At 35.3% G+C, this 24,015-nt stretch overlaps 1 protein-coding gene across 1 annotated transcript in view; it reads left to right on the top strand.

Moving 5' to 3' along the window:
• CNTN5 (contactin 5) overlaps positions 1-24,015 on the top strand; it is a 465,423-nt gene that overhangs the window by 338,183 nt on the left and 103,225 nt on the right. The window contains exon 13 of the mRNA XM_028157040.2: positions 1,235-1,410. Coding sequence (XP_028012841.2) covers positions 1,235-1,410 — 176 coding nt within the window. The remainder of the gene's footprint in view (positions 1-1,234; positions 1,411-24,015) is intronic.

Here is a 24,015-nt window from a genome sequence, read left to right as displayed (position 1 = left end):
AAAGTGAAGTAGACAGCACTCCGATATTTTAGGGAACGGGCAAACATCACTAGAAGGAACATGATTTAAACAATGTATTCATTTATTGCAGACACTACAGGAATCAAACTCTGCTTCTACTTCCAGTCTGTGTCTTATTCCTTCTCTGTGCTAAACAATGAGGCAGTACTGGATCCAAGGACTTTCTTTTATAGCAATAAAAATGTTCTTGCACTTTCAAAAAAAAAAAAAAAAGTTGTTAAATGGAATATTTACTTTCTGGGAATATTCTAATTCTTACAAAGTTTAAACCACAGTATGATGTGATTGTCCACTCTGACGAAGCCAGAGATTAGATTGCCACATGGAATATCTGATTTCTAAAATGTCAGCATTCATAATGGCATTGCTTTCCTGGTATATTTCCTCTCGGTGACTATTCAGAAGGATGTTGCACATTAAAGGATCTTAACCACCCCTGATCAAGCATGGTGCTTCATCAGATTGTGCTATTGTCAACAATAGAGCTGGAATAGGAAAATTGGGCTAAATGTTAATGATTTGTGTCAGTCTTCTTCAGGTATCTACAGTCAGGATTCCAGGAAATAAAGACAACATCAAAATCCTATCTCAATCACTTCCCTACTCTATTCAAAATAGCAAGTTATATTGCAGTTATTTGATCACTGTCTTTTTGGAATAATTTCTTCTTTTACGATAACAGTCAACATACAATATTATATTAGTTTTAGGTGTACAACACAGTCGTTAAACATTTATATCTTACAAAGTTGATCACTATCTTAAGTAATCTTTAGATGTACAGCTCATATTAGCCTTTATTGGTTCAAAATTGCCCTAAACCCTATAAAAATGTACCTATTTTTTAAAATTTAACTGTATCTCACTTAGCATAATACTCTCCACGTTCATTAATAAGCCAGTCAGAGAAAGACAAGTACCATATGATTTCACTTATATGTGGAATCTAATGAACAAAGTAAACTAACAAGCAGAGTGGAGACAGACTCATGGACACAGAAAACAGACTGACAGCTGTCAGAGGGGAGGGGGTTAAGGGTTGGGTGAGAAGGGTGAAGGGATTAAGCAAAGAAAAAATAAAGATTCAGAAGGATCTGTATCTGGAACAACTTTATTGCACAGATTCCTTGTTAAGTTTTTCTCTATTATTTAAAATATAGAATGCAGGGAAATACTATGTGTTATATTAATTAATATATTTTTATTTCTATAGAACCTACAAAAATAGAACTTACTCCTAAAAGAACAGAGTTAACAGTGGGAGAAAGCATTGTTCTTAACTGTAAAGCAATTCATGATGCTAGTTTGGATGTCATTTTCTACTGGACACTGAAAGGACAGCCTATCGATTTCGAGAAAGAAGGTGGACATTTTGAAAGCATCAGGGCCGTAAGTTAATACACTTTTATTTTTTGAGTAATAACAATGTTAGAAATTTAAGTTCAAATGTAAAAACTTTCTTATCCATGTAATGCTAAGAAAACAGAGGGATAAAATCAATTTGATTTAAACACATTTTTCATTATTTTATATTAGGCCAAACTGAAAAGAATAATATTTAAAAAGTCCCAGTAACAAATTGGTAATACTTTATTATGCAAGTCTGGTTTATTTGCCAATTTTATTTACTCGATTAATCTTGTCAACATTTCTACATTACTTCTCAAAAATTACGTTCCTACATAAAGTGACTAGTGATATTTAAAGCATTCTTATGACTATTTATGATACAATAAATTAATGAAATAACCTGGCTGTCCTACTCCTCAAAATATGGTAATTTTGGAAGATTTTTAAATTTCTCACAGGCTATAGAGCTCAACATGCAACCCATAGTCAGAAAGGCACATTGGCCTTAGATAAACATTCATAAGCATACTCATTTCTTCCTCACCAAATATTTTATTTGTAATGTATTCTTTTACTTTATGTATCTACATGGCAATCCACTAAATGGAGTGGGAAATCTTTTTAACCAAATACTATAGAACCATCATAGTGTCTTTAGCCAATAGAGAAGTAAAAACACACCTCCTTCTCCCACTCCTATTTAAGAGATAAAAGAGTAATTTGACAGAGGGAGAGAGAAAGATGGATGGAATTAGGGAGGCAGAGAAAGATTGTGGCTGCTATATACCATCTATATTTGCTAAAGGGATGGATCCAAATGCAATTTATGCCTACAAATCCAATTTGAAATGTTGTCACATGCTTATTAACATCAGTTTACTTTGGGAAGCACTGGAAAACCATAGCTATAATGAGCCCAAACAGATAAAACTCAGTTTGGATTGCATTTTATTATAAATGTAATGTAATACAGTGAAAAGTCCTGGACCCAAAGTCAGGAATTTTCTGGATCAATTTCCAGTTCAATCTCTAATCAGCTGTGTAACCAAAAGCCAGTCAATAATTTGACCTATTTGGGCATTAATCTCATAAAGTGAAACAGTTGGACCAGATAATTTCTTTTTTCTTTAATATATTTTATTGATTTCAGAGAGGAAGGGAGAAGTAGAGAGAGATAGAAACATCAATGATGAGAGAGAATCATTGGTGGCTGCCTCCTGCATGCCCCCTACTGGGGAATGAGCCTGCAATCCAGGCATGTGCCCTTGACCAGAATAGAACCTGGAACCCTTCAGTCTGCAGGCCGATGCTCCATCTACTGAGCCAAACTGGCTAGGGCTGGACCAGATAATTTCTAAGATCCTTTCTCACTCTAGAATTTGATAAATTTATATTATAAGAATGAAATGTGAATTCTCTTTATTACATTTGCCAGTGTAAAAATTAAACATTTTCTTCCAAATTATCCCTTTTATCCTGGTTTACTTTGCAATAAATGGGTAAGACTATATAAATCAGAAACAATTATCAACATCATTATTCATATCTCATTAAATAAATTAATTTTATTGTTAATGGTTATGTTAAATACAAAATATTTAGATCATATTAAATTAAACTCATTTTCTTCTAATTCGTGTTTCCTTTTTTCTTTTACCTTGAGTTGATAAATCCTTCTAGATTGTGAACAAATTTTATGCCACCATTGTCACAAAGAGAACCAGAAAAAAAAAAATGTGATTCAAAAATATTACATTTGAAAGCAAAACATTTACCATCAAAGATATAGCTTCTCAGGATTATCTGTAAACCTTCATTTTAAGTGATCAGATACATAATGTAAAAATATATCTAAAATCAATGTTGATTTTTCTTTATATAAGTGGGTCCCCACTTTATTTTAAAATACCAATAAAGAAATCAATGGTCCTGATCAAATTATATGAATTCTTGTTTTTGTCTATTAGACATTACCACTTTGGTTTAATGTCATTCATTTGTATAGATAAATACCTTGTAATACCTTCCATAAAGTTGGCAGTTAATAGTACCTGTTGTATTCCTCTTTATGTATATGCTGTTCTTGCCCTTGAAAAGTACAAAATTTACTTTTTACTCCCTGTTAACCCATACTGTTACAAGCCATGTTAAAATTAGGCTCTGGATTATGGACAGTGATAGTAAACTACAGAATAAAAAATTAAAGCAAATCATCATATTGAGATGTGAGAAAAATATTTAGGTTTAGGTAATGTAGGACTTACCATTTTCAGTGTATTTAGAATAATTAGTAGAAATATGTATGTGCTATACAAATTGGAAGCTTCAAAACTGCAAGGTGTAAAAGAAATTGCCTATCACTTTTTTTCCCAGTTTCCTCAAACACTGATTGGATTCTGGATGGCTCCATGTGTTGTAGGAGAAGAAATGAAAATGTTATATAGAAGGGAGATTTGGGAAGGCCTCTGGACTTGTGGATACCTTCTGTTTGAAAGGCCAATTGAAGAGTCTAGGAATAAGAGGGGCAGGACAGGGTTCAGAAGAGAAGCAAATGGGGTGATCTGTGAGTTTCAAAGGAGAACCATTGATGAGACCTTAGTGGGGCTCCAGGCTGGCCCAGCAGAGTAAGAAAGCCAAACAGAATTCAGGGACTTAAGCAGGAAGAGTAGTGTGCCTTTGAGCCCTCTCTAGATTAACTGCCTTGAGACCTGATCTATCAGTGGGTGATTGCATGTGGGTTATTCAGAAGAGAAAGGGGGGTATAACTTTTAAGCACATTAACACTACAGAGTGGCAAATGAATCAACCAAATATCTACCTCCCCAAAAAAGATACCAATGCTGTTCATTTTCTGTTTAGTTAACTACTGCATTATTTCAGAGGTTTTCATATAATTACATGCTGCATAAAATTCTGTTAAAACTTTTTACTATAAAATACTTTATGTCTTTGCTTTTTACTCAAAATTGGATGTTCAGTTGAGCACAGTTTGAAACTGCCTTAGATGACATCTGAGACTGTTATTGCCAGACCCTTCCTTAGTTTCTGGGGGTGTAATCTGAGTGATCTGTGGACTACAGTGACTTCAAGATCACAGCTGGATAGAAACACCATGCTGATTAGACACCTCCATTTTTACTCTAATTGGCAGATGGTCTCAAAAAGCAAAATTTGAAAACGCCTCTTCACTTTTTGTCAATGCAGCAAAATCAAGTAATGCCTCTGAAGTTATCCTATATAATAAAAGACTAATATGCAAATTGTCCCCTCGACTGAGAGTTCGACCGGGAGTTTGACTGGGAGTTTGACTGGGAATTTGACCATGGGACAGGGTAGCCGGCCAACTCACCCTGGCCAGCTCCGCCCCTGATCGGCACCCTCCACCCAGATCGGGGATGGGGTCGGCCAACCTCCCGCGTCCCCTCACCCACCCAGCCGGCCTAGCCCGATCAGGACCAATCAGGGTGGGCTGGCCAGACTCCACCCATGCACGAATTGGTGCACCAGTCCTTTAGTCACATATAAAAAGACAGGCTTAGCCATCTAAGTCACACAGGCCTTACTTTGTTTATTTAAATATCATCCACTAAAACAAACCTTCTGGTTATGGTACTTACTATGGTAGGGTTACCAAGCTGTTTTATTTATTTAGAAGCTCCATTTTTGATAGATATTTTATCTTTATAATATACTTAGCATTGTGGGTGATATGAAATTTACTAGTGTCTATGAAATGTTTTTAAGCTTGACCATGAAGTCAATCAGATTTACTTCAGTGATATTTATTAAACCAAATTCTCCCCTAACTCAGTCATTTTCAATAGTGAATTACTTTTTGGACTTGTTAGTCCTTTTAATATGTATAGCAAACTTCTAATAAATATTTTCATGCAAAATAACACTCCAAGTATCTTGAGTTTCAGTTCAGAATTTCCATTAAGCTTATTCAGTATGATTCTTTCTACCAGCTATCCTTGCAAGTGTACATTGAAGAATAATCAGTGGATCTTGACTCCAGAACTACTTCCTTGTCCCAATCTGACAGACTTATTTAAGACCACACATTTTTATAAATTACATATGTACCACACCATTTAGAATAAATACATGAATAAGTAAATAAATGCATAATGTCAAGCTCACTCTTTAAATTATAACATTGTAGCATTCCACTTTTATCAAATGTTCAAGTCAAGTTACTAAAATGAGTATCTAAATTATTTTCAAAGCTTAAAAATACTCATCTTTTCTCAATATCGCAATTTTATCCACAGTGTTTGCTTTATTTCTTAAGAAGCCTCTATTCAAATCTTGATATTTTTCTTAAAATACTTCTATCTCCCTCTTATATTCTTGTACTCTTCTCCCTTTTATTATTCATATTGATTTGTGGATCCATTCAAATGAATTAAATTAGGAAGAATAATGGTTATGTCAGTTTTAACTGGGGACACCATAGGCCATTGTAGCAGATTCCAACGTGTGTTACCCATAATCCCCTTTTAAAACTAAGGCACCCCTTCCCCCATCCAAACCACTAAGACAGGTCTCAGCAGAGTCCCTCTCTAGGTTCTCAGCCAGTGAGTTGTCTCTCAATATCTTTTATCAAACATAGAGCATATATAGAACTATTTAGGAAGGTGACATTTTAAATTTCCTACTTTCTCAATAAGTTTAACATTAAATTATATCATCTTGTGAACACCTTAGGTAAATATCTTTTCTCCATTGTAGAATTTGTAGGTTATTATTTTCATTGCTGGAAATATTTTCATATATTCATCAAAATCACTTGCACCTATAAAGTTCATACTATGATTATGTGGTTAGATTTACATTATATAACTTCTTTTCTGCTAATATTTATAAATGACTATTACGAACAATCTTCTTTGCCAAAAATATGTTTCTGTTATATGTATTTTTAAAATCAACCCTACAAATCAGACTCTTCAACATTTAGTTAATCAATTCAGAGTAAATTTTGAAAGTTTCATTATTCAATTAAGACCTAGGCTAAAATAATATTAATAGAATTTTACATCATGAAGAGAACTTTTGCTCTTTGTCTCTCATATCTATTGTTTCATTTGATTTCCACAATAACATTGTAAGCCAGGCAAATTATATATAAATGAAGAAACTGAGTCCCAGGAAGGAAGATGGGTGAAGGGTCCCACTGTTGGGGTTCCGAGCAGCACAGACACAATGACCACACAGCCATTATTGAAGCTTCATTGAGCCTAAAATTTCACAGCCATGAATGATATTCCAAATCTGGTTTGATGTTTCAAAGCAAAGACAGATTAAAACTAGCTGTAACTCTTCACTATGCCATTTTGAAAATTGGAGACATAAAGAGATTGCTTCTTCTCTGCAGCCTCACCTCTTAGCTGGAAAGTGCAACCTATTTTTACCTTACTTCATTGATCATTATTAAAACATTAAAATTATATATTCTGTAACATCAAGTCTACAAATTGTTGTTGTTTTTAATATATATTTTTTATTGATTTCAGAGAGGGAGGGGAGAGAGAGATAAAAACATCAATGATGAGAGAGAATCATTGATTGGCTGCCTCCTGCATGCCCCCCAGTGGGGATCCAGCCCACAACCTGGGCATGTGCCCTTTTCCGGACTCAAACCTGGGACCCCTCAGTCCGCAAGCCAATGCTCTATCTACTGAGCCAAACCAGCTAGGGCAACACATTGTCTTTAAAGATGCTCCCATAAAAGTTACTGAGAATGAATTGAAAAACATCTCAAAATATCTACTACACTTGCCTCTTCAGATGTTCTGTGGGTGTGTTTTCCATTATTTAAAGCTCACTCTTCTGGCAGCTATAATGGTTTCATTTTATAGTGTTTGATTCTCTTGTTATCATCTTCCCATTTTAGTCTTTGGGGAAAACTTCTCTAAGTGGACATGAGGTGCAATGTTACATTGCTTTTACTGCTGAAGACAAAGCAAAGAATGTAGAGTACAGAGGGCTCAACCTTTCTTCTGAAGAAAACATTCCGTTTCCACATTTGAGACATTTAAAATTGTATCTTTTCTTACCGAGTATGTTTCTTACAGCATTGTTGGTTCCATTTGAGTTTTTGGCCATGAAATTCAGTTTTCAAGTTAAATAGCTGGTAGGTAGGGTTTCAGATTCTGTCCTTTTCCCCACCCAGTGCTTCCTTTATTCCTTTCCCTCCCTCTCCCAGAGCAAGTATCACATTCTACCAAAAGTATTGCTTTCCCTTCTAGCCTTTACATTTTTAGAAATTAGGAATATGCTTATTTTTCTAAACTCAACACAGTATTTGGTCCACATTAAATATCAAATAAATATTTGTAGAGTTGCTAAAGGAATAAGTGAAGGTAAGAGTATATGAACTAAAAACTAGCCATATAGAGTAGGCCACTTAGAAAAAATGTTGACTATTATACCTAAATAGCTTTTTAAATCCAGAAATGATTTCAACACCTATTTGAATAATATAGAATGCCAGTGACCAGGAGTTTTATTCATTTTGCTTTACATGAAATTTAAATATTTTTGATGTTGTGCTTAAAATAATTATTTTCTCTGGAAATATTAATAGGAGCTTTAATAAAAAATGTAAAATGGATTCTAGTTATCATGTTGAAGCAATGCTGATATATTTTATTGGTTTCCTGTTATTTAAAAAGAATGCCCTATACATATATCTATGTATCCAGGGGATATAATTTAACCTGCAGAGTGATGAAATGCATAGTATAATAAGGCCCTTAATACTAGAATTTTTTTACCTTGTAGGAATAATATATAAAAGGAGATTTTTTTTATTTTATTTTTTTAGTGTTTGAAAGAAAACCTTGGTGTATAAAAGGCTGTCCTTATTCTCTAATACCACATAAGGTTAGGATTTTTATAAGCAAACATGCTTCAGTTTTACATTTTGAAGTACTATTGATATGTAAGCATTGTGTTTTAGACTGACTCCTATGTTATTTCAGAAAGTGATTTTCAAAGAGCAAGGTTTTTGATAGGCTGTTATTTTCAAGACATCTTTGAAATTCTACCTTTATTTTGCAATTTCTCTTCTGCATCTGTTTTGTATTAAATTCTAAAGAGTGCCTAAGTGTTATGATGTCTTTCGCTTTTGCTTTTCAAAATCCTCTAGTTTCTTTCCTGTATTATTTTTATCACATTATAATAGAAAAGTGACTCTAGGAGCCTGGAATTAATAACTCAGTAGGTAGCCTCTCAGATATATTTTCTCTCTTAGAAAAGGAGGCAGAGGGAATTTTATAAATAACTATTGGGCTATTATTATTCACTTTCTTTCTTCATCTGTTACATGTTATAGAAGAGAAGTAGAAAAGCTCAATTTAGAGAATTTGGAAAACAAGATGCTATTTTCTTTAATGAATAATTAATGTCTCCATAGAGTATTTATCAATCTAAGATAGAGGAATTCTGAATATGTCACATTGAGCACCTACCCATGAGGCAGCTGCCCAGGCCTGAGGGCTCTGTAGTAATCAATGCCACCCTCTGTGAAGGGTGTATGAATACAACTGAGGTCGAGTGCTGCCTTTGAGGAGCCTCGTCTCACAGAGGAACAGACTTATAAACGGCTATGTGGCAAGATCAGTGGAAGAAGTATGTTTAGGGAACTCAGTCCAAGTTATGCATCATCCAACCTGTGGGAGCAGTATGCTTCTAAACCAAATAATACTTCTTAAACCAAATAATGCCTGAGCCTATTCTTAAAGAAAAATAAATAGAGAGGGTGCAGAAGGAGGAAAGACATTCTAGGTAGACACTTGGCATAAGGAAAATATGAAAGATATTGAGGTTTTGTCTATTTGATTCCAATAACAAGTGATGATCTTATAGTGAAAGCAAACTCATCTATTTGTTATAGTAATTCTATTTTAAAGAAATCTTCTCATTTCACTATTAAAGTTAAGTAAATGACCATGATTATGCTTGGCTCCAATTATAGCAAGTTACATATTTCTAACAAAAGTAAACCTGACAGATTTTTCAAAACGAAATCCAGGGATAAATTACATGTTGCTAAGCATAAGTATATGTGTTTTACATAAATTTACATGTTGCTTAAAGCTTTCTATTGGGTACATAAAAGAGAAATTTATATTACAATGTTAAGATTCAATATCCAGGGTCATTAAGATAATTCCCTGAGAAGCAGTGTGTGATTTTTTTTTTCAGAACACTGCTTATTATTCTAGAAGCAGTTCTAAGAATACAACCCATTTAAGGAAAATGGGCTAAAATCAGAATTTCTGTCTTCTTCCATATTTATTCCTTTATTACATTATATATTTTTAAGAATAAGAATCACACCTATTTTGCTAGCTATTGCTAGAACCCAGCATCATGCCTGGAAGATTTTTTGCTAAATAAAGTATTTGTTAAATTAATTATTATATAAAGAAGTAGAAATCTATACTATTACATATAGACACTTTCTCATTTCCTTGCCCAGGTGCTAAATACTACATAAACAAAAAATGTAATATATTGATATCAGATAATTTTTTAACACAACACTTTCCAAAAAGTTAATGGTCACCTGTAATGTGTATAGTACTTTATCAGGGCAAAAAATATATGGTTGAGTAAAGCACGATCTCTCCTTTCTAGAACTCTTAATCTAGACAGACCTTTAAATAACTGTTTAATGTGATAAGTGTTATAGTGTTGAGACATTATACTGATGAGAGAAAATAACTCCGCAGGAAAAATTTCAATTATTAACCAAGTATGCCATTGGCAGAAATAATGTTCTTGGAATTAATGTTCAATTGAATTCAACTAAGTTAATTACTAAAGGTTATTAGTCAACTAGTATAAGGTAAGATAATTATGATAGTTGTTTAAATACCCTAAAAATCAAAACTATTTCTTATTATACACCTAGACATCTGTAAAATCAAAATAATTAACTATTTTGAAGCCAATTAGCTAAAATAACTTAGAATGCATTAATTGTGAAGATACAACGTTGTACTAAACAGTTTGAGGCTTTCATATCAATAAGCTTAATGAAACTACAAAATACTATATTTTATCCTCTTTAACACTGATAGCCCCACAAATAAAGATAGCATATTGACAAAATTTGTTTTAAAGTACTTATGAAATATTATAACAGTGTTTCCTAAAAGCATTTCTGAAACTTGCACTTCATGGCCATTGCCTGTCATCTAAGTAGTAAGAATTACTGAGAGGCCATTGGCTTTTCCTGACGTAGGGACCTACACTTGCTTTGTTTGCCCATCACATCAGTGAGGATTCTGAACAGTAACGGTTCTCTGGTACTTAAAGTAACTTTAGCTAGTGTTAGAGATGCAGGCTTTTCAGTAAGAATGTTTCCATTTACCTTTAAGAATAATCAGGCAGAATAATAAAGCATCTTTTTTTAGCTAACTTTTTGGGGACTTTACATTGCCCTTTCCAACCACATTTAGTCTCATAACAAAATTCTGACTGGAATAATCCACTGTTGTCTTATTTTTATATTTAAGATGTTGAGATATAAATATCTTGAGAGAGGAGGACGTTTTACATTTTAGAACCAATGAATACCCTTTCCTTTGCACATCTCTTTTTTCCTATGAATAACCAAAAGAAAGGAACTGAGGAGTAGTTTTTCTAACTACTATGTAGTGCTGACTGTTAAACAGTCTGTATCAGTTTTTGCTATAAAAACCACCCCAAAACTTAGTGCCTCAAACTATCGTTTATAATTCCATGGGTTGGCAAGTTAGGCTGAACTCCTCTGGAGTTTATCTGCTGGTCTCAGCAAGACTCACTCATGCATCTTTAGTCAGCTGCCAACCAACTTTGAGGCACTAATGGCTGGCTAGTGGCTGGGGCTACAGGGGCAAATGGGCCACGTGTTTCTCATCATCCATCAGGCTAGTCAGACTTGTTCACATGGATGTCTGAGGAGTCCAAGATCCAAGAGCAGAAGCATCATGATCCCTTGGCCAAGACTCAAACTTGCTTTATGTCACTCCTGTCACATTCTATTGGTTAAAGCAAGTCATAAGGCCATACTAGATGTAAAGGGTAGAGAACCCTCCTCCTAGGAGGAACTGCAAAGTATTATGGCCAGTGTTGTAATCTACCACTATCTATTTCCTGTCCAAATTTTTTTATATTTTTCTAACTTGCAACCTTCATTCCAGAATCCACAAATTTCTCAGTCAGTCATGGTTCTAATTGCTGTTTGAGTTAGCTTATAATGCAAAGCAAACTCCACAAAATGTATGACCCAATTCTATGAGCCAATAATTATAGCTGGACTCGGTTGTTTTTTCTACTGGCTTATATTGGACTCATTAATGCATCTGAGGTTAATAGGAACTGTTTGGGAGGTGGCAGTTAGGATGCTGTCTCTGCCCTAAGTGGTCTCTCACCCAACAGCAGGCTCCTCTAGGCTATGTGCCACGTGGTTTTCACAGGGTTCCAAAATAGCAATCTCCAGTACATACCCAATTTTGAAAATATATATTTGTTCTATGTTTGCTAATGTCTAAGTGACCAATGTAATCACTTATTATGGCACAGTGAGTGTGGGAAGGGCTTACCCAAAGGCGAATCCAGAAAGGCATAAAAAACTTTGGGACCATTACTTACTTCAACACCCCTACCACACAATTTAAACAATTATCAGTGTCAAATGATCCTTAACTTCAGTTATGGTATTATTTTTAAGACAAACTAAAGCTAGATTATGCATGTAGTGATATGTATGGGATAAAATGAGCATTGAGAAAAATAATCATTTGCATAACACTAAAATTCAACATGGGCTGTCACTAGCAACACAAATTATGTGAACTGCATGGACTGAATTAACTAGTCACTATCTGAATTGACCCCTTTTAATTGAATTAGGTGAAGATAGTCAAAGCCCTTGATCTGATTATAGAGTCATATTTTTTTTTCATTTATAAAGTTTATGTTCTTTTTTTTCCAAAGTCTTAGGATATTTTTTTTTTAAATATATTTTATTGATTTTTTTTTTACAGAGAGGAAGAGAGAGGGATAGAGAGTTAGAAACATCGATGAGAGAGACACATCGATCAGCTGCCTCTTGCACACCCCCCACTGGGGATGTGCCCGCAACCAAGGTACATGCCCTTGACCGGAATTGAACCCAGGACCCTTGAGTCCGCAGGCTGACGCTCTATCTACTGAGCCAAACCGGCTAGGGCGTCTTAGGATATTTTAATCACTTTACTTGTTAATAGATAATTGGGAACAGTTAGAAAAAATATATTAACAAAGAAAGATTAAATTATTTACTTAAAAATGAATAAATTAATTGGTTTCCGAAAAATAACACATTCTGAAGACATATTATGATATTTTCTAGCTTATCTATTGATCTAACATAATCCATGTTAAATGTCTCTTCCAAAAATTGGTTCTAGTGATTTCTGTGCTTTAGTTATATTTTTATAGAAACAAAAGCAGATATGATATACTTATTAATAAATTGATGAAAAGAGATTCTGGATATATTAAAAACAAGCATGAAATATACTGAATATTCCATACTGAAATGAATTCATAGGTTCTTTTAGCCATGCAAGCTGATTAGTTTATAATATATGCAGTTGATGATAAAAACTTACCTTGGTTTTTCTCCATGGCAACCATGTTTTTGAGTTCTAAACCAAAGTCAGCTTTTCATTTGTTCACCATTATGTAGGTAGATTTTTTTTCTATTTATATAAATAATACAAGCTTATTGTAGATCATTTGAACATACTAAAACTGGAAAAAGAATGAAAATCCCTTGGAGTCACACTACCTAAAAATAATCACCAGTAAGCTTTGTAATCATATTTTCATGCATCTCTTTAAGCACAATAGATACACATTATGCAAGTGTACAATATCATGCAGGCTGCACTTATTGAGATGACTTTCCCCTACTTCTACCCTCCTATAACAACATTTACCACAACTTCTTAAGCTTGTTAATATCCAAATGTATGTCCTTCTATATTTTCTCAGTTCTGCTGTAAGCCTAGGCAGATTTATATATGTACAGGGAAATTTCTGTCATTATTTTTTAAAAACTGGAACATATTTTGCATCTCATTTCTCTCATTTAATAACCTTGACATTTTTTTATATCTCTAATTCAGTATTTTCAATGGGTACATAATTAGTCCATGGTATGACTATACCTCTATTTAGCCATGTACCCATTGAGAAGATTAACTTGATTTCCTGTTTGGGGGGATTTATGAAAAAATGCTACAGAAAACATTTCTAAATATCTGCACCCTTGTGTATCAACGATTTTATTTCTATGGGATAAATTCCCAGGAATAGATTGCTGGGTAAAAGAAAAAAACTATTTGTAATTTAAATAGATGCTGCCAGATTTTCTTCCAGAAGATGATACAACATCAAAGTATTTTACTGGGTGACCTCATTATATAGTAAAAGATTAATAGATTGGGTGGGGAGGAGATATGAAGGGTTTTTGGTGTGGGCTCAGCTTTGTCCTTACTTAGCTGTTTGACTTTCAATGATTCATTTCACCTGAGCCCTTATCCACAAACTGAAGAGGCTAGAGGAGATGATTCCTAATGTCCCTACCTAATTCCAAAGTTCTGTGATTTTAAATGTTATGTTCAAAGACTAAATGCCAAGAAACTCTCCTAATGTGGCACTCGATAACTTAAGTGAAATCATTTTAACTTGCACTCGGATGTCGAGTGTGACTCGACACGGTTAGCATTAGAATAAAGGAATCGAGAAAAAAGCAAGCGAGTGCAAAGGGTTAATGTTCATTAAAACATTAATGAACATTAACCCTTTTTTCAGGAGGGATCATTCATAGCTCCAAAATCATATTATTCTCTATTAAATATTGCATACCTGCTTGATTCATGAAATATAATTCAAAGTCTCATGATGTCCTTAGAATTGAAAAAATTTTAATGCAGAAGAAATTCCAAACTAAAAAAAAAATGACCTAAAATCACAATTCTTCCCTATGACTAAGAATATAGTTGTATATATAACATCTTGATATATGATAAAAGGTTCCACTACAGCTAAATAAAGATTTCCTCTTTAAAAGCAATAATAATCTTATAAATGGGTAAGAGATCAGCATTCCTTATTTTGTGTAACCAGCAAACACACACAAAAAAAGATTCACAATAATGAATAGTTTAAAACCTACCAATATGAAACCTTAGGAAAAAATATATGTGCATATATTGTTATTGATATTGGTCTCAATTCAAAGATGCACTGCTTTGGAGAGTCTTGTAAATATGATTTTGAAATATCAGAGCTGTATTATATTGTTACATAGGAGAGAGGAGCAGTAGTAGTATATGGCAGCATAGATGATTTTCAATCTCGGTCTGAGTAAACTGATTTTTATAAATTAAGCATGGTAAATTCTTTTATGAAATTGTAAAGCCTGTTATTAATGAGTTCACTCTGGCAAAGTGTCTTGACTGGCTTTCAAAATGTCATTTGAATTTGACTGAGAGTCTTTGACCTTGAACTTTTCATAGTCAGCTTTTGATTGACACATTTATTCAATTTGACCTTTTGTTTTAACTGAACTATTCTTCTGTTTAAATCTTCATTGGAAGATTGCTGTTGTAGCCTACAATCTAAGCAGTAATTTGAGTAGTCTTTTTTGACATTGATGTGTTTGAAATTTCCTAAATTCTTAGTGTTTTTGATGTTGATGAGAATCTTCATGACTGAGTGACAGAGCTTAAATGGGTGCTGTGACCCAAATTTCCTTCTTTATTGTAATAAGGTTCTTTTTCATCCAGAAACTTGTTCCTAAGCATTAGTAACTATCCAATTAGGCTTGACAAACGAATACTCAGTATTTGGTCTTGAAGCACCTGGTTGAAATAATGCAGCTACTTGTTGAAGATTGCACTTGTTAAAAAGTGTACTAATATTGCACATGAAATGTAAACACATAAAGATTTTGAATTTTGAGGAAAAAAGCTTGAAACAGCCAGATATTTGTGGCAAATTAACACTTAGAAATTCTTTACAAAATTAATTATTTCATTTGAAATGGTATGTTTTTGCAAAAAGATTAGACATAAAAACATCTCTACCTTCTTGGTTACATTTTTCTCTTAAAAGGTCTCTTAACACTTATGTCATGGCAAACCATATTCTTCCATATATGTGACGAGGCTTTCATGTGCTAGGTGGGCACTGTGCTAGGGACTGGGTATGCCAGAGTTAAATAACAAAATTTCAAGTGGGTGAAATGTGAAGATCTTATTGGCTTTACTGAATGATTTTTGAATTGGGCAGCATCCTCTGCAGCGGATAGACAGGAGCTCTGAAGAGCTGTACAAAATGGAAGCCTTTCATAGGCAAAGGTGGGGAAAGAGTGCATTGCTTCCGTGTTCCATAACATGCCTATGGGGAGGCAAGTGAGATGAGGGGCAAATTCGCTCACTACTGCCCCCTGGAAGATTACATTCTTGGGAGAAGCCGAATCTGCAACTGGGATAGCTAGTAAGTCTAACTTTGATGATGTGGACTTAGCACGAGTGACTTCGTTTGGGGCCCTTTGTCTCTTTTTTAACAACAGTGAAGGGAATACCATCTTTATAAGAATAAAGTGCAAATGTGGTCGACATTCACAAGATCAAAATATAGTTAAAATGCCTACAGGTTATATTTATACAGGGGATACAAAAGCTTTCTTTCTTTCTTTCTTTTTTTTTTAAGTTCTGTTATAGCTCAAGAATATGAAATGAGAAACTATTTCTGTTTCAACCAGCAATTTTTGGGTTGGAAGTATTTTCTCTAAATTTTTCCTGAAAATGAAGGCCTTTTTTTTAGCCTAAGTCACTCCTCTCATATACTGTCACAGACATCTAAAATAAGGTGACCAGAAGTCCCGCTTTTGGCGGGACAGTCCCGATTTTTAACCATTTGTCCCGCGTCCCACAGCGTTTTAAAAAAGTCCCAATTTTTGGAAAGAATGCACGACAAGCTAGGGAACGGCGGGAGAACGGGAAGGGAATATACGGTTTTCGGCAGCCATGTGGCTGTTTAGCCAGGATAAATAATGCACTAAAAATTGTGGAATACGCGCTGTCCTTACCAGGAACTAATGCTGCGACTGAACGCGTTCTTTTCTACGGTAAATAAAGTGTGGACATCAGAAAAATCACAATTAAGTGTTGAGACTTTGAAAGCCATTTTATGTGTGAAATATAATTTAACAAATTCTTGTGAAAAATTTCATGACCTTTTAAACAACGACAGCAATCTACTAAATAAAATTCACTCAAATGAGAAATATGCCAAAGAATAAAATAATACTAGACATAATTTTTTATTTATTATATTTGTAAATTGTACTTATGTTGAAATTTAAAAAAATATATTACAATACTATTTTTGCATTCTATGAAAATTTTTGTTGCTCCATATAGACCAAATTTTTAATCAAGAACCCCCCCCCGCCCAAAACCCCCCGTCAATGGTGTCCCGCTTTACCAATGTTAAAATCTGGTCACCTTAATCTAAAAGTCAGTAGTCAACACTTTTATTCTCCCTATAAGTCTTTTTTTATCAGATACACAAATTCATTAGGATCCGTTTCTACCTTCTACTTTACCACAGACAAGGGTTTTCCTAATTTTATTTTTGTTATTTCATAAAGCAGCTACCCCGTTCACCAGCTTTCAATTATCATCTCCTCAATGTTGTTTCAGCCATTCGTAATAGTTTCTTGGGGTTCTTTCTTCCTTACCTAGGACCGAGGGCCTGGTTGCTAAAGAAAATGCCCTTAAAACTCTGTTGTAAACAGAGGTTCTTCCACGTTGTTGTCAGTGGCTACACACTTGGGATCTTTATCCTGGGGACATACTTTATTTGGTAGAACCCTAGATTTAACGATTGCCACGGCCATTTCTTAGGTAACTAGTCTTTGACTGCTTGACAAGACTGGAGATGAGAAGTATTTTTGTTTATAAATCTAGAGTTCTGGCTTCTTTGCATTTCCTTTACACTCTGCTGGGGAAATGAGTGATTCTCTCTTTACAGCTCATCTCTCTGTATTTATACTTAGTATACACCGATAAAAGAAACCTATTGGCACTTTCAATTTTCTTGCTGAAAATATCCTTAGGCAAATTTAATTTATTCCCTGTGTATAATGTGTTGTTCACATCACCTCGGTGGCAGTACTGTCAAACTTCCCTACACTGCCTAACAGGTCGCCTTTTCTCAAGTCTCCCATGGCAGTTTTCTCACTGTTCCTCCAGCCCTTGTCCATAGTCTTCTTGAAGTTCCAGTCAGGATGGCAGAGTAGGTGCTGTGCTCTCCTCCCCCCATGACATCAAAATCGCAACCAAATTATAGAACAGTCAAACCAGATAAGCATCTACAGACTAGCAGAACAGAAGTCCTGTATCTAAGGAAATAAAGAAGAAGCCATGTCGAGACTGGAAGAAATGTTGAAATGGGCTGGCCCCACACCCACCAGTGGCAGTTGAGAATCTGGTGAGATATCTCAGCCACAGAGGTGCCCCTCAGAAGCCAGGAGACCCAGCCCCACCCCAGGCTCCTGAGCCTAAAACACTAGTGTTGGGAAGAAGAGCCCAAATAACACCTAGGAATGAAAGTCAGTGGAAATTCCATTTTTTCGGGTGAAACAGAGGCTGCTGGAAACACAGATGTTCTTACAGGGCCAGTACACAAACTCACTCACAGGCACTCACCTTGGGCTCCAGCCAAGGGACAATGGCTGGGTGGGGGTGGGGAGGGGAATAAGAGGAAGGCAGGGTTGGGGGGAGTGGGAGTGCACCAGAGTTATACTGGGAGAAGCTGAGTTGTGTGGGTACAGGGTGAGGGCAGGAGGGACAGCTGTCATGGTCCCTGCACTGAGCCCTCCCCCCACATGGCCAAATCTGAATTTTCATGAACCTAATTAACTCCAAAATCAACTCCTTGAGAACCTGCCCCACCACAAAGGCCTGCAGACCCCAGCCAGGTGGTGGCTGGCCTCTGTATACCCTGAGACTTTTACTGAATGGCCTCAGGCCCTCAGCAAAAGTCCCTAGGGCTCTGATTACCTCCTAACACACCCCTCCAAATATTGTGCCATCAATATATGAGTTTTGGGAGGGACACTCACAGGCACTCACCTTGGGCTCCAGCCAAGGGACAATGGCTGGTTGGGGGTGGGGAGGGGAATAAGAGGAAGGGAGGGTTTCAGTCTATAGCAGCGTCCTTTTGCCTTGGTCACTTAAGTTAAATCTTAGATAAAGGAATGCCCGTTTACCTCTCCACTAGGGAAAAGAGAGTCAATGTGCATAAGATTAAATAAGATACATTATTTCAAGAATCAGAGCACAAACATGCTGTATTTTACAGGTCTGGCATCCACTGACCTGTAAAATACCACACCCTCTAGTCCTACTTGGGAAAGGAGGACACTAAGGTCATACACATGGCATGTTGTCATTCATTCAGTGTTCTTCATATATCCAATTTTGTCATCTAGGAAGTAGTATAACTTAACATTTGTATTTTTAAATTTTTTGTATGAGCCCAGCTGGTATGGCTCAGTGGTTGAGTGTCGATGCATTATGGGCTCAAGGCCCAGTAGGGGCATTCATTCAGGAGGCAGACAATCAATGATTCTCTCTCATCATTGATGTTTCTATCTCTTTCTCACTCCCTCTCTGAAATCAATAAAAGCATATTTAAAATTTTTAAAATAAATAAATAAATTTGTTGTATGAAAACATAATTGTAATTGGTCCTCTATATTCATGCTTTGAACTGCTTTACAATGCCTAATCTTCATTTTAACCAAGATAGTGGAGTGATATCATGATTGATTTCTATTCATGACTTGTGCTTATAAAACTAAATGATCCAGTTTAGATATATAGTCATCTTGAATTCATCAATGAGTCATCAATTCATTTTTCTTCTTTAACCTATATCACCAAACAACACTGTTTCTACACTTTTCTTAGTACTTAAAAATACATTATTAGAATATGTATTGGAAAGTTTACCCATTTTTAGTCTTCAGTGCATTGTTGGATGCATTTAATATTTCACCAAAGTAGACATAACTGTTTTGTCAAATAATATCTTATCTATTATTTTCCTCACTGCTAGCCAAGACAAGTCTTTCAGTAATTTATCTAGTATTTTCTTCAATAGTAGCAGTTAGTATTTCTATTTCTGATAATATGTCCACTTATTTAAGCACCATTAATATCAGCTACTTTCTTGAAAACTTATATTAAAGCACACATCATCACTAATGTAAATCTCATTCTACATAAGTTTAAGAAAGGTTGTAAAAAGAAAATATATGTTTATTACTTCCATATTGTAGGATACTTTAAACAAATTATCCTCTGGGAAAAATACTGTGACCAGGAAAATCTTTTAACTACACAAGTTTAATAATAAGCGTCTCATGCTAACACCCAGTTTTTCATGTTAGAAAATATTTTTTAAATTGTTTCTCATAGAATTTATATAGAGGAATGGTTCAAATGTCTGTTTGTTGGGGGCTGGGGATGCTGGATGGGCCCTATGTGAGCCCCTTGAGAAAGTGAAGTAAACCCTACATGAGGGCATGTAAATTGCCTAACCAGCAGGTTTTTGGCTGACTCATTCAGAATGAGTCCACCATTTTTGAGAACATTCCATTTACCTTTTTGTTTGGAGATACATTCTCCAAACATTCTCAGAGTGCTTACTCCATCTTGGTGGGGCAAAAAAAAAGAGACTTTAAGAGTAATTTACACTTCCCTGTAGTTCACATATATACATTGCTTCACTTGATTTTCCTCAATTCCTGAGAAAAACAGAGCAGCTGTTATTATCCAAAAAGAAAAGAACTTTCCTGTAGTTTCAGGGCTTCAAAAGTGCTGACGCTAAAGCTAGACCTCGTGTCTGCTTGTTCTGAGCGCACAGGTTTTCTATAAGAGAGAAAAGGAGGATGTATGTGTCTAAAATAAAGCCAGGTAGTTAGGAAACTTACTACAGCTATGGAAAACGTTGATATCTAGTTTGTTGAAGGAGTGAATACCACTTAAAGAAACATTTCTCCTGGCTAAGAATGCAAGTGTAGTGCCCTTTAACAGATAACATTTATCTAACACGCCTATGTGCCAGACACCCTACTATGGGCTTTCCTTGCATTATCACATTGAATCTGTGAGACAAACTCTAAGCCGTGGAGTAATTTTCCCAAGTTCAAAATTTAATAAGTGGTAGAGCGGTGCACACAATTCTTTGTCATTCCAAAACCTTGATGTATGTTTTAAGTATTCTTTCCCACTGTCTTTCTCCATAGTCTTTTCCCTTGCCTGCCCTAATTTCTTTGAGAGAGAGAAAGATGGGAAGGGGAGGTAATATCAGGCACAAAGAAGGAAGGAAGGAAGCCCTCATGCATCCATTAGCTCAGCCAGTAACCATCGGCTGCATGGCTACCTAGCCCAGCTCTGGGAATGCCCATGCAGGACTTCCAGGTGGACTCGGGGAGACTTTCAAGAATGCCAAGTGCTAGTTCAGAGACAGGAGTGAAGTGCTATTGAAGCACAAATAACTAAGCAGTGTCAGCACTAAGGAAGCCTGGGGAATGTCTGGAAAAGCTTAACCAAGGAGAAGTCTTTTGACCTGCAGCTAAAAGTGTCTTTTCGGGCAAAGGAGAAAGAGCATCTGCAGTAGCAGAGTAGGTGGAGTTACGGAAGGATCCCCAGGCACAGGGAAACTGGAGATTAGTGTTGAGGCAGCCCAGGGTTCAGTTGTGGGAGGTGAAATCATGGTTGGAGGGTTCTTCTGTATTGAAATAAGGAAATTGGACTTTATCCTCAGGGCAACAAGAGCCAGCAGACACTTTGAATAGCAAAGTTCAATGAGCTTTCCATTTTTAGGAAGTCTCTGAGCAGGACGCTTAGTCAAAGTAAAAGCCTATAAAGAACTGGACTTGTGAAATGATGACATTCCCTAGATAATTTAGCAACTGCTCTAAAAGTTACACTTTGTGGCCAAGAACAGTAAATGACGTAGCCGTGTTGCTGGTCTCACAGAGTGAACATGCAACCTCTTTCTTAAAGAGCCTCGCACATTCATTCATTCAACAAATATATACTGAGCTCTCACTATGTGGCGTGCATTGTGTTAGATGCACAAAGCTTAAAGCATTGTGTTAATTACTGGTGGGGGACATTTATTTGAAGCAACATGATTTGTTCATAAAGCCAAAGAAAGCAGCAAAGGAAATATAGGATATAAAGCAAATGTCAAAGAAAACAAGAGACAGTAGCTCCTGAGAGAGAAAAAGTGAAAATGAGGTTTAAGCTTAAGGAAGCAAGCATCGGCTCTAAGTAACCATTTTATTAACAGTGTACTAAATTGCGAAGGATCTCTCTCAGGAACTGCATACTGTGGGCTGAGATTAAGTGTAATGGGTTCCCACATGAATTCTTCTCATTACTTCTTTTGAAAGATCAGTAAATCTACTAAAAGGGTAATGTAGGTTTAGTGTTCACAATCCATTCATTTTATTTTTAATTTCCCCCATTTAAAAATATAATACAGATATAATCCAAAAGAGAAGGGATAGACCCAAAGTGAGATTTCAACTCCTCAAATAGTGTTGGTATTGATAGATATACAATAGATGGTAGACTTTTTATTCCTGATAGATGGTGATAGAGCTTCAGCCAGTTTATAAGGCATTGCACACTATTAATTGCAGGAACAAGCGAAGGACAACATAGGAATGATAATATGCACCTCTCCCTCCTGATCTCCTTGGAGATTTTTAATGAAGGCTCTTCTTGACCCATTAAGTTTTTATTTCAAAATATTAAAGATATTTAAATCATAAAGGACAAAGGTTTAGGGACTTTTGTCCAGGACAAAAAAAATTTGGAAGAAAAGGGTCTGGAAAATAAGACAATTCTTTAATCACAGGAATGCGATTTTACAAAATAATTTTTCAAAAATGTGAGCCTCAATAATGACTTATAATAATTACTTTTTCAGCTATTAAATCACCACCAGCATGTGATAGTGAAAAACAAAGACGCAAATAAGAAATAACAACAAAACAAACCGAAAACACCAACCTCGGCCTTTCAGAAGCTCATTTTAGGAAACAATAAAGTCCTTTCTGATTTTCTGGGCTTCTCCTTAGCTTTTCCATTAGACATAAGCCCCATTCTGTGCCCATGATTTTAAATTTGATTCCTGATTAATTTAATTGAGTACCCCATCAGGAGAGCTTCTTAGGAATCCAGGAGGGAAAGGAGATTTTCACATCTAAGATGGGCCCATACTACAAAAGTGGTAAATATGTTGAAGCCTATTTATACCTTATTAAATGATGCTGACTTGAAACTGAATTATGGCTTATAATGTTTACAGTTTGCTGTGTCGCCCCATAATAAGCAAGAGGCATTAAAGTGTAAATTTCCTGTTCTGACTTGAAAGAAGTGAGTACTTTCTTAGTCTAGTAGAGATGAGAAAATGAAATTTAAGAGTAACAATTTATCCTAAAGAAATTAGCAGGAAAGGACATTTACTGAACAAATATCACATTCCTTGAAATAATTGTTATGACGTTTTAATGCATTCTCACTATGAAGCATTTCCTTGTAAATGACTAAACCAGATCATGTCTTAACAATTATTTCATGAGAGAAAAGTTCAACACCATTAGAAGTTCTTATATGACTGTTAAAAAGTATATATATATACATATATACTTTATATATATATTATATACATATAAAAATATATATATATAAAACCATCAGCAATGAAATACCAGAAAGAAATGGAAAAATAGTATACAGTTAAATAATTAATTTAGATGCTAAGGAATGAATGCCAAGGAAGAAAACATACCAAGTATTTCTAGAAATCCCTCTCATTTTCAAATAACTCATTGGTCTATTTTAAAATAAATGCAAACAGTTAATCTCTTAAATAATCATCAGAATACTGCCCTCTAAGGACAAATGCATTATTTTTTAAAGGTAATTCACCATCCCATCAAAAATTGAAAGATCTCTTATCTGGGGTGCTTCTCTATAATGTGCTTTAAACATTCTTTCATGTGTTCAACTGCTGCTGGAGAGTGTTGAGTTCTCTGAATATGTCATTTCAAGCTGCATGCATCTGCTCTCATTCCAGTCAATTGTTTTTTTATTGCAACGTGGGAAAAGTGTATTGGAGTTTTGCTGTGTCATTATCTGGAAAACAAAAACAAAACAAAAACAAAAAAACTACCTCATGAGTGAGTGATTGTAAATGCCAGATCTTTACATATTCATGGAAAGGAAAGACAAGATTAGGTAATGAAGAGTTGCACCAGTCATTCTAGAGTGTAGGGAAGATCATCACGGATCTCATGAACTGATACATCTAAAAGATACTCTTCCTGGATCTATGGATCTCCCCACCTGCATTTGCTCTTCAGCCATGTTTTAAACATCTTGCTCAACTCAAGAATCAGGTGTTTTGAGCCCCTTTGGGGTTTTGTATCTGCATTGATTAACAAAGACTTAGGTTGACCCTGCTCCCATCGCGATGGTTATGGGGGATTCGTGTTGT

The sequence above is a fragment of the Eptesicus fuscus genome, chromosome 13 (assembly GCF_027574615.1).
Source record: "Eptesicus fuscus isolate TK198812 chromosome 13, DD_ASM_mEF_20220401, whole genome shotgun sequence".
In the NCBI taxonomy this organism is placed as follows: domain Eukaryota; kingdom Metazoa; phylum Chordata; class Mammalia; order Chiroptera; family Vespertilionidae; genus Eptesicus; species Eptesicus fuscus.
Note: the sequence above shows the minus strand (reverse complement) of the source record. Positions and strands in the feature narration are given on the sequence as shown.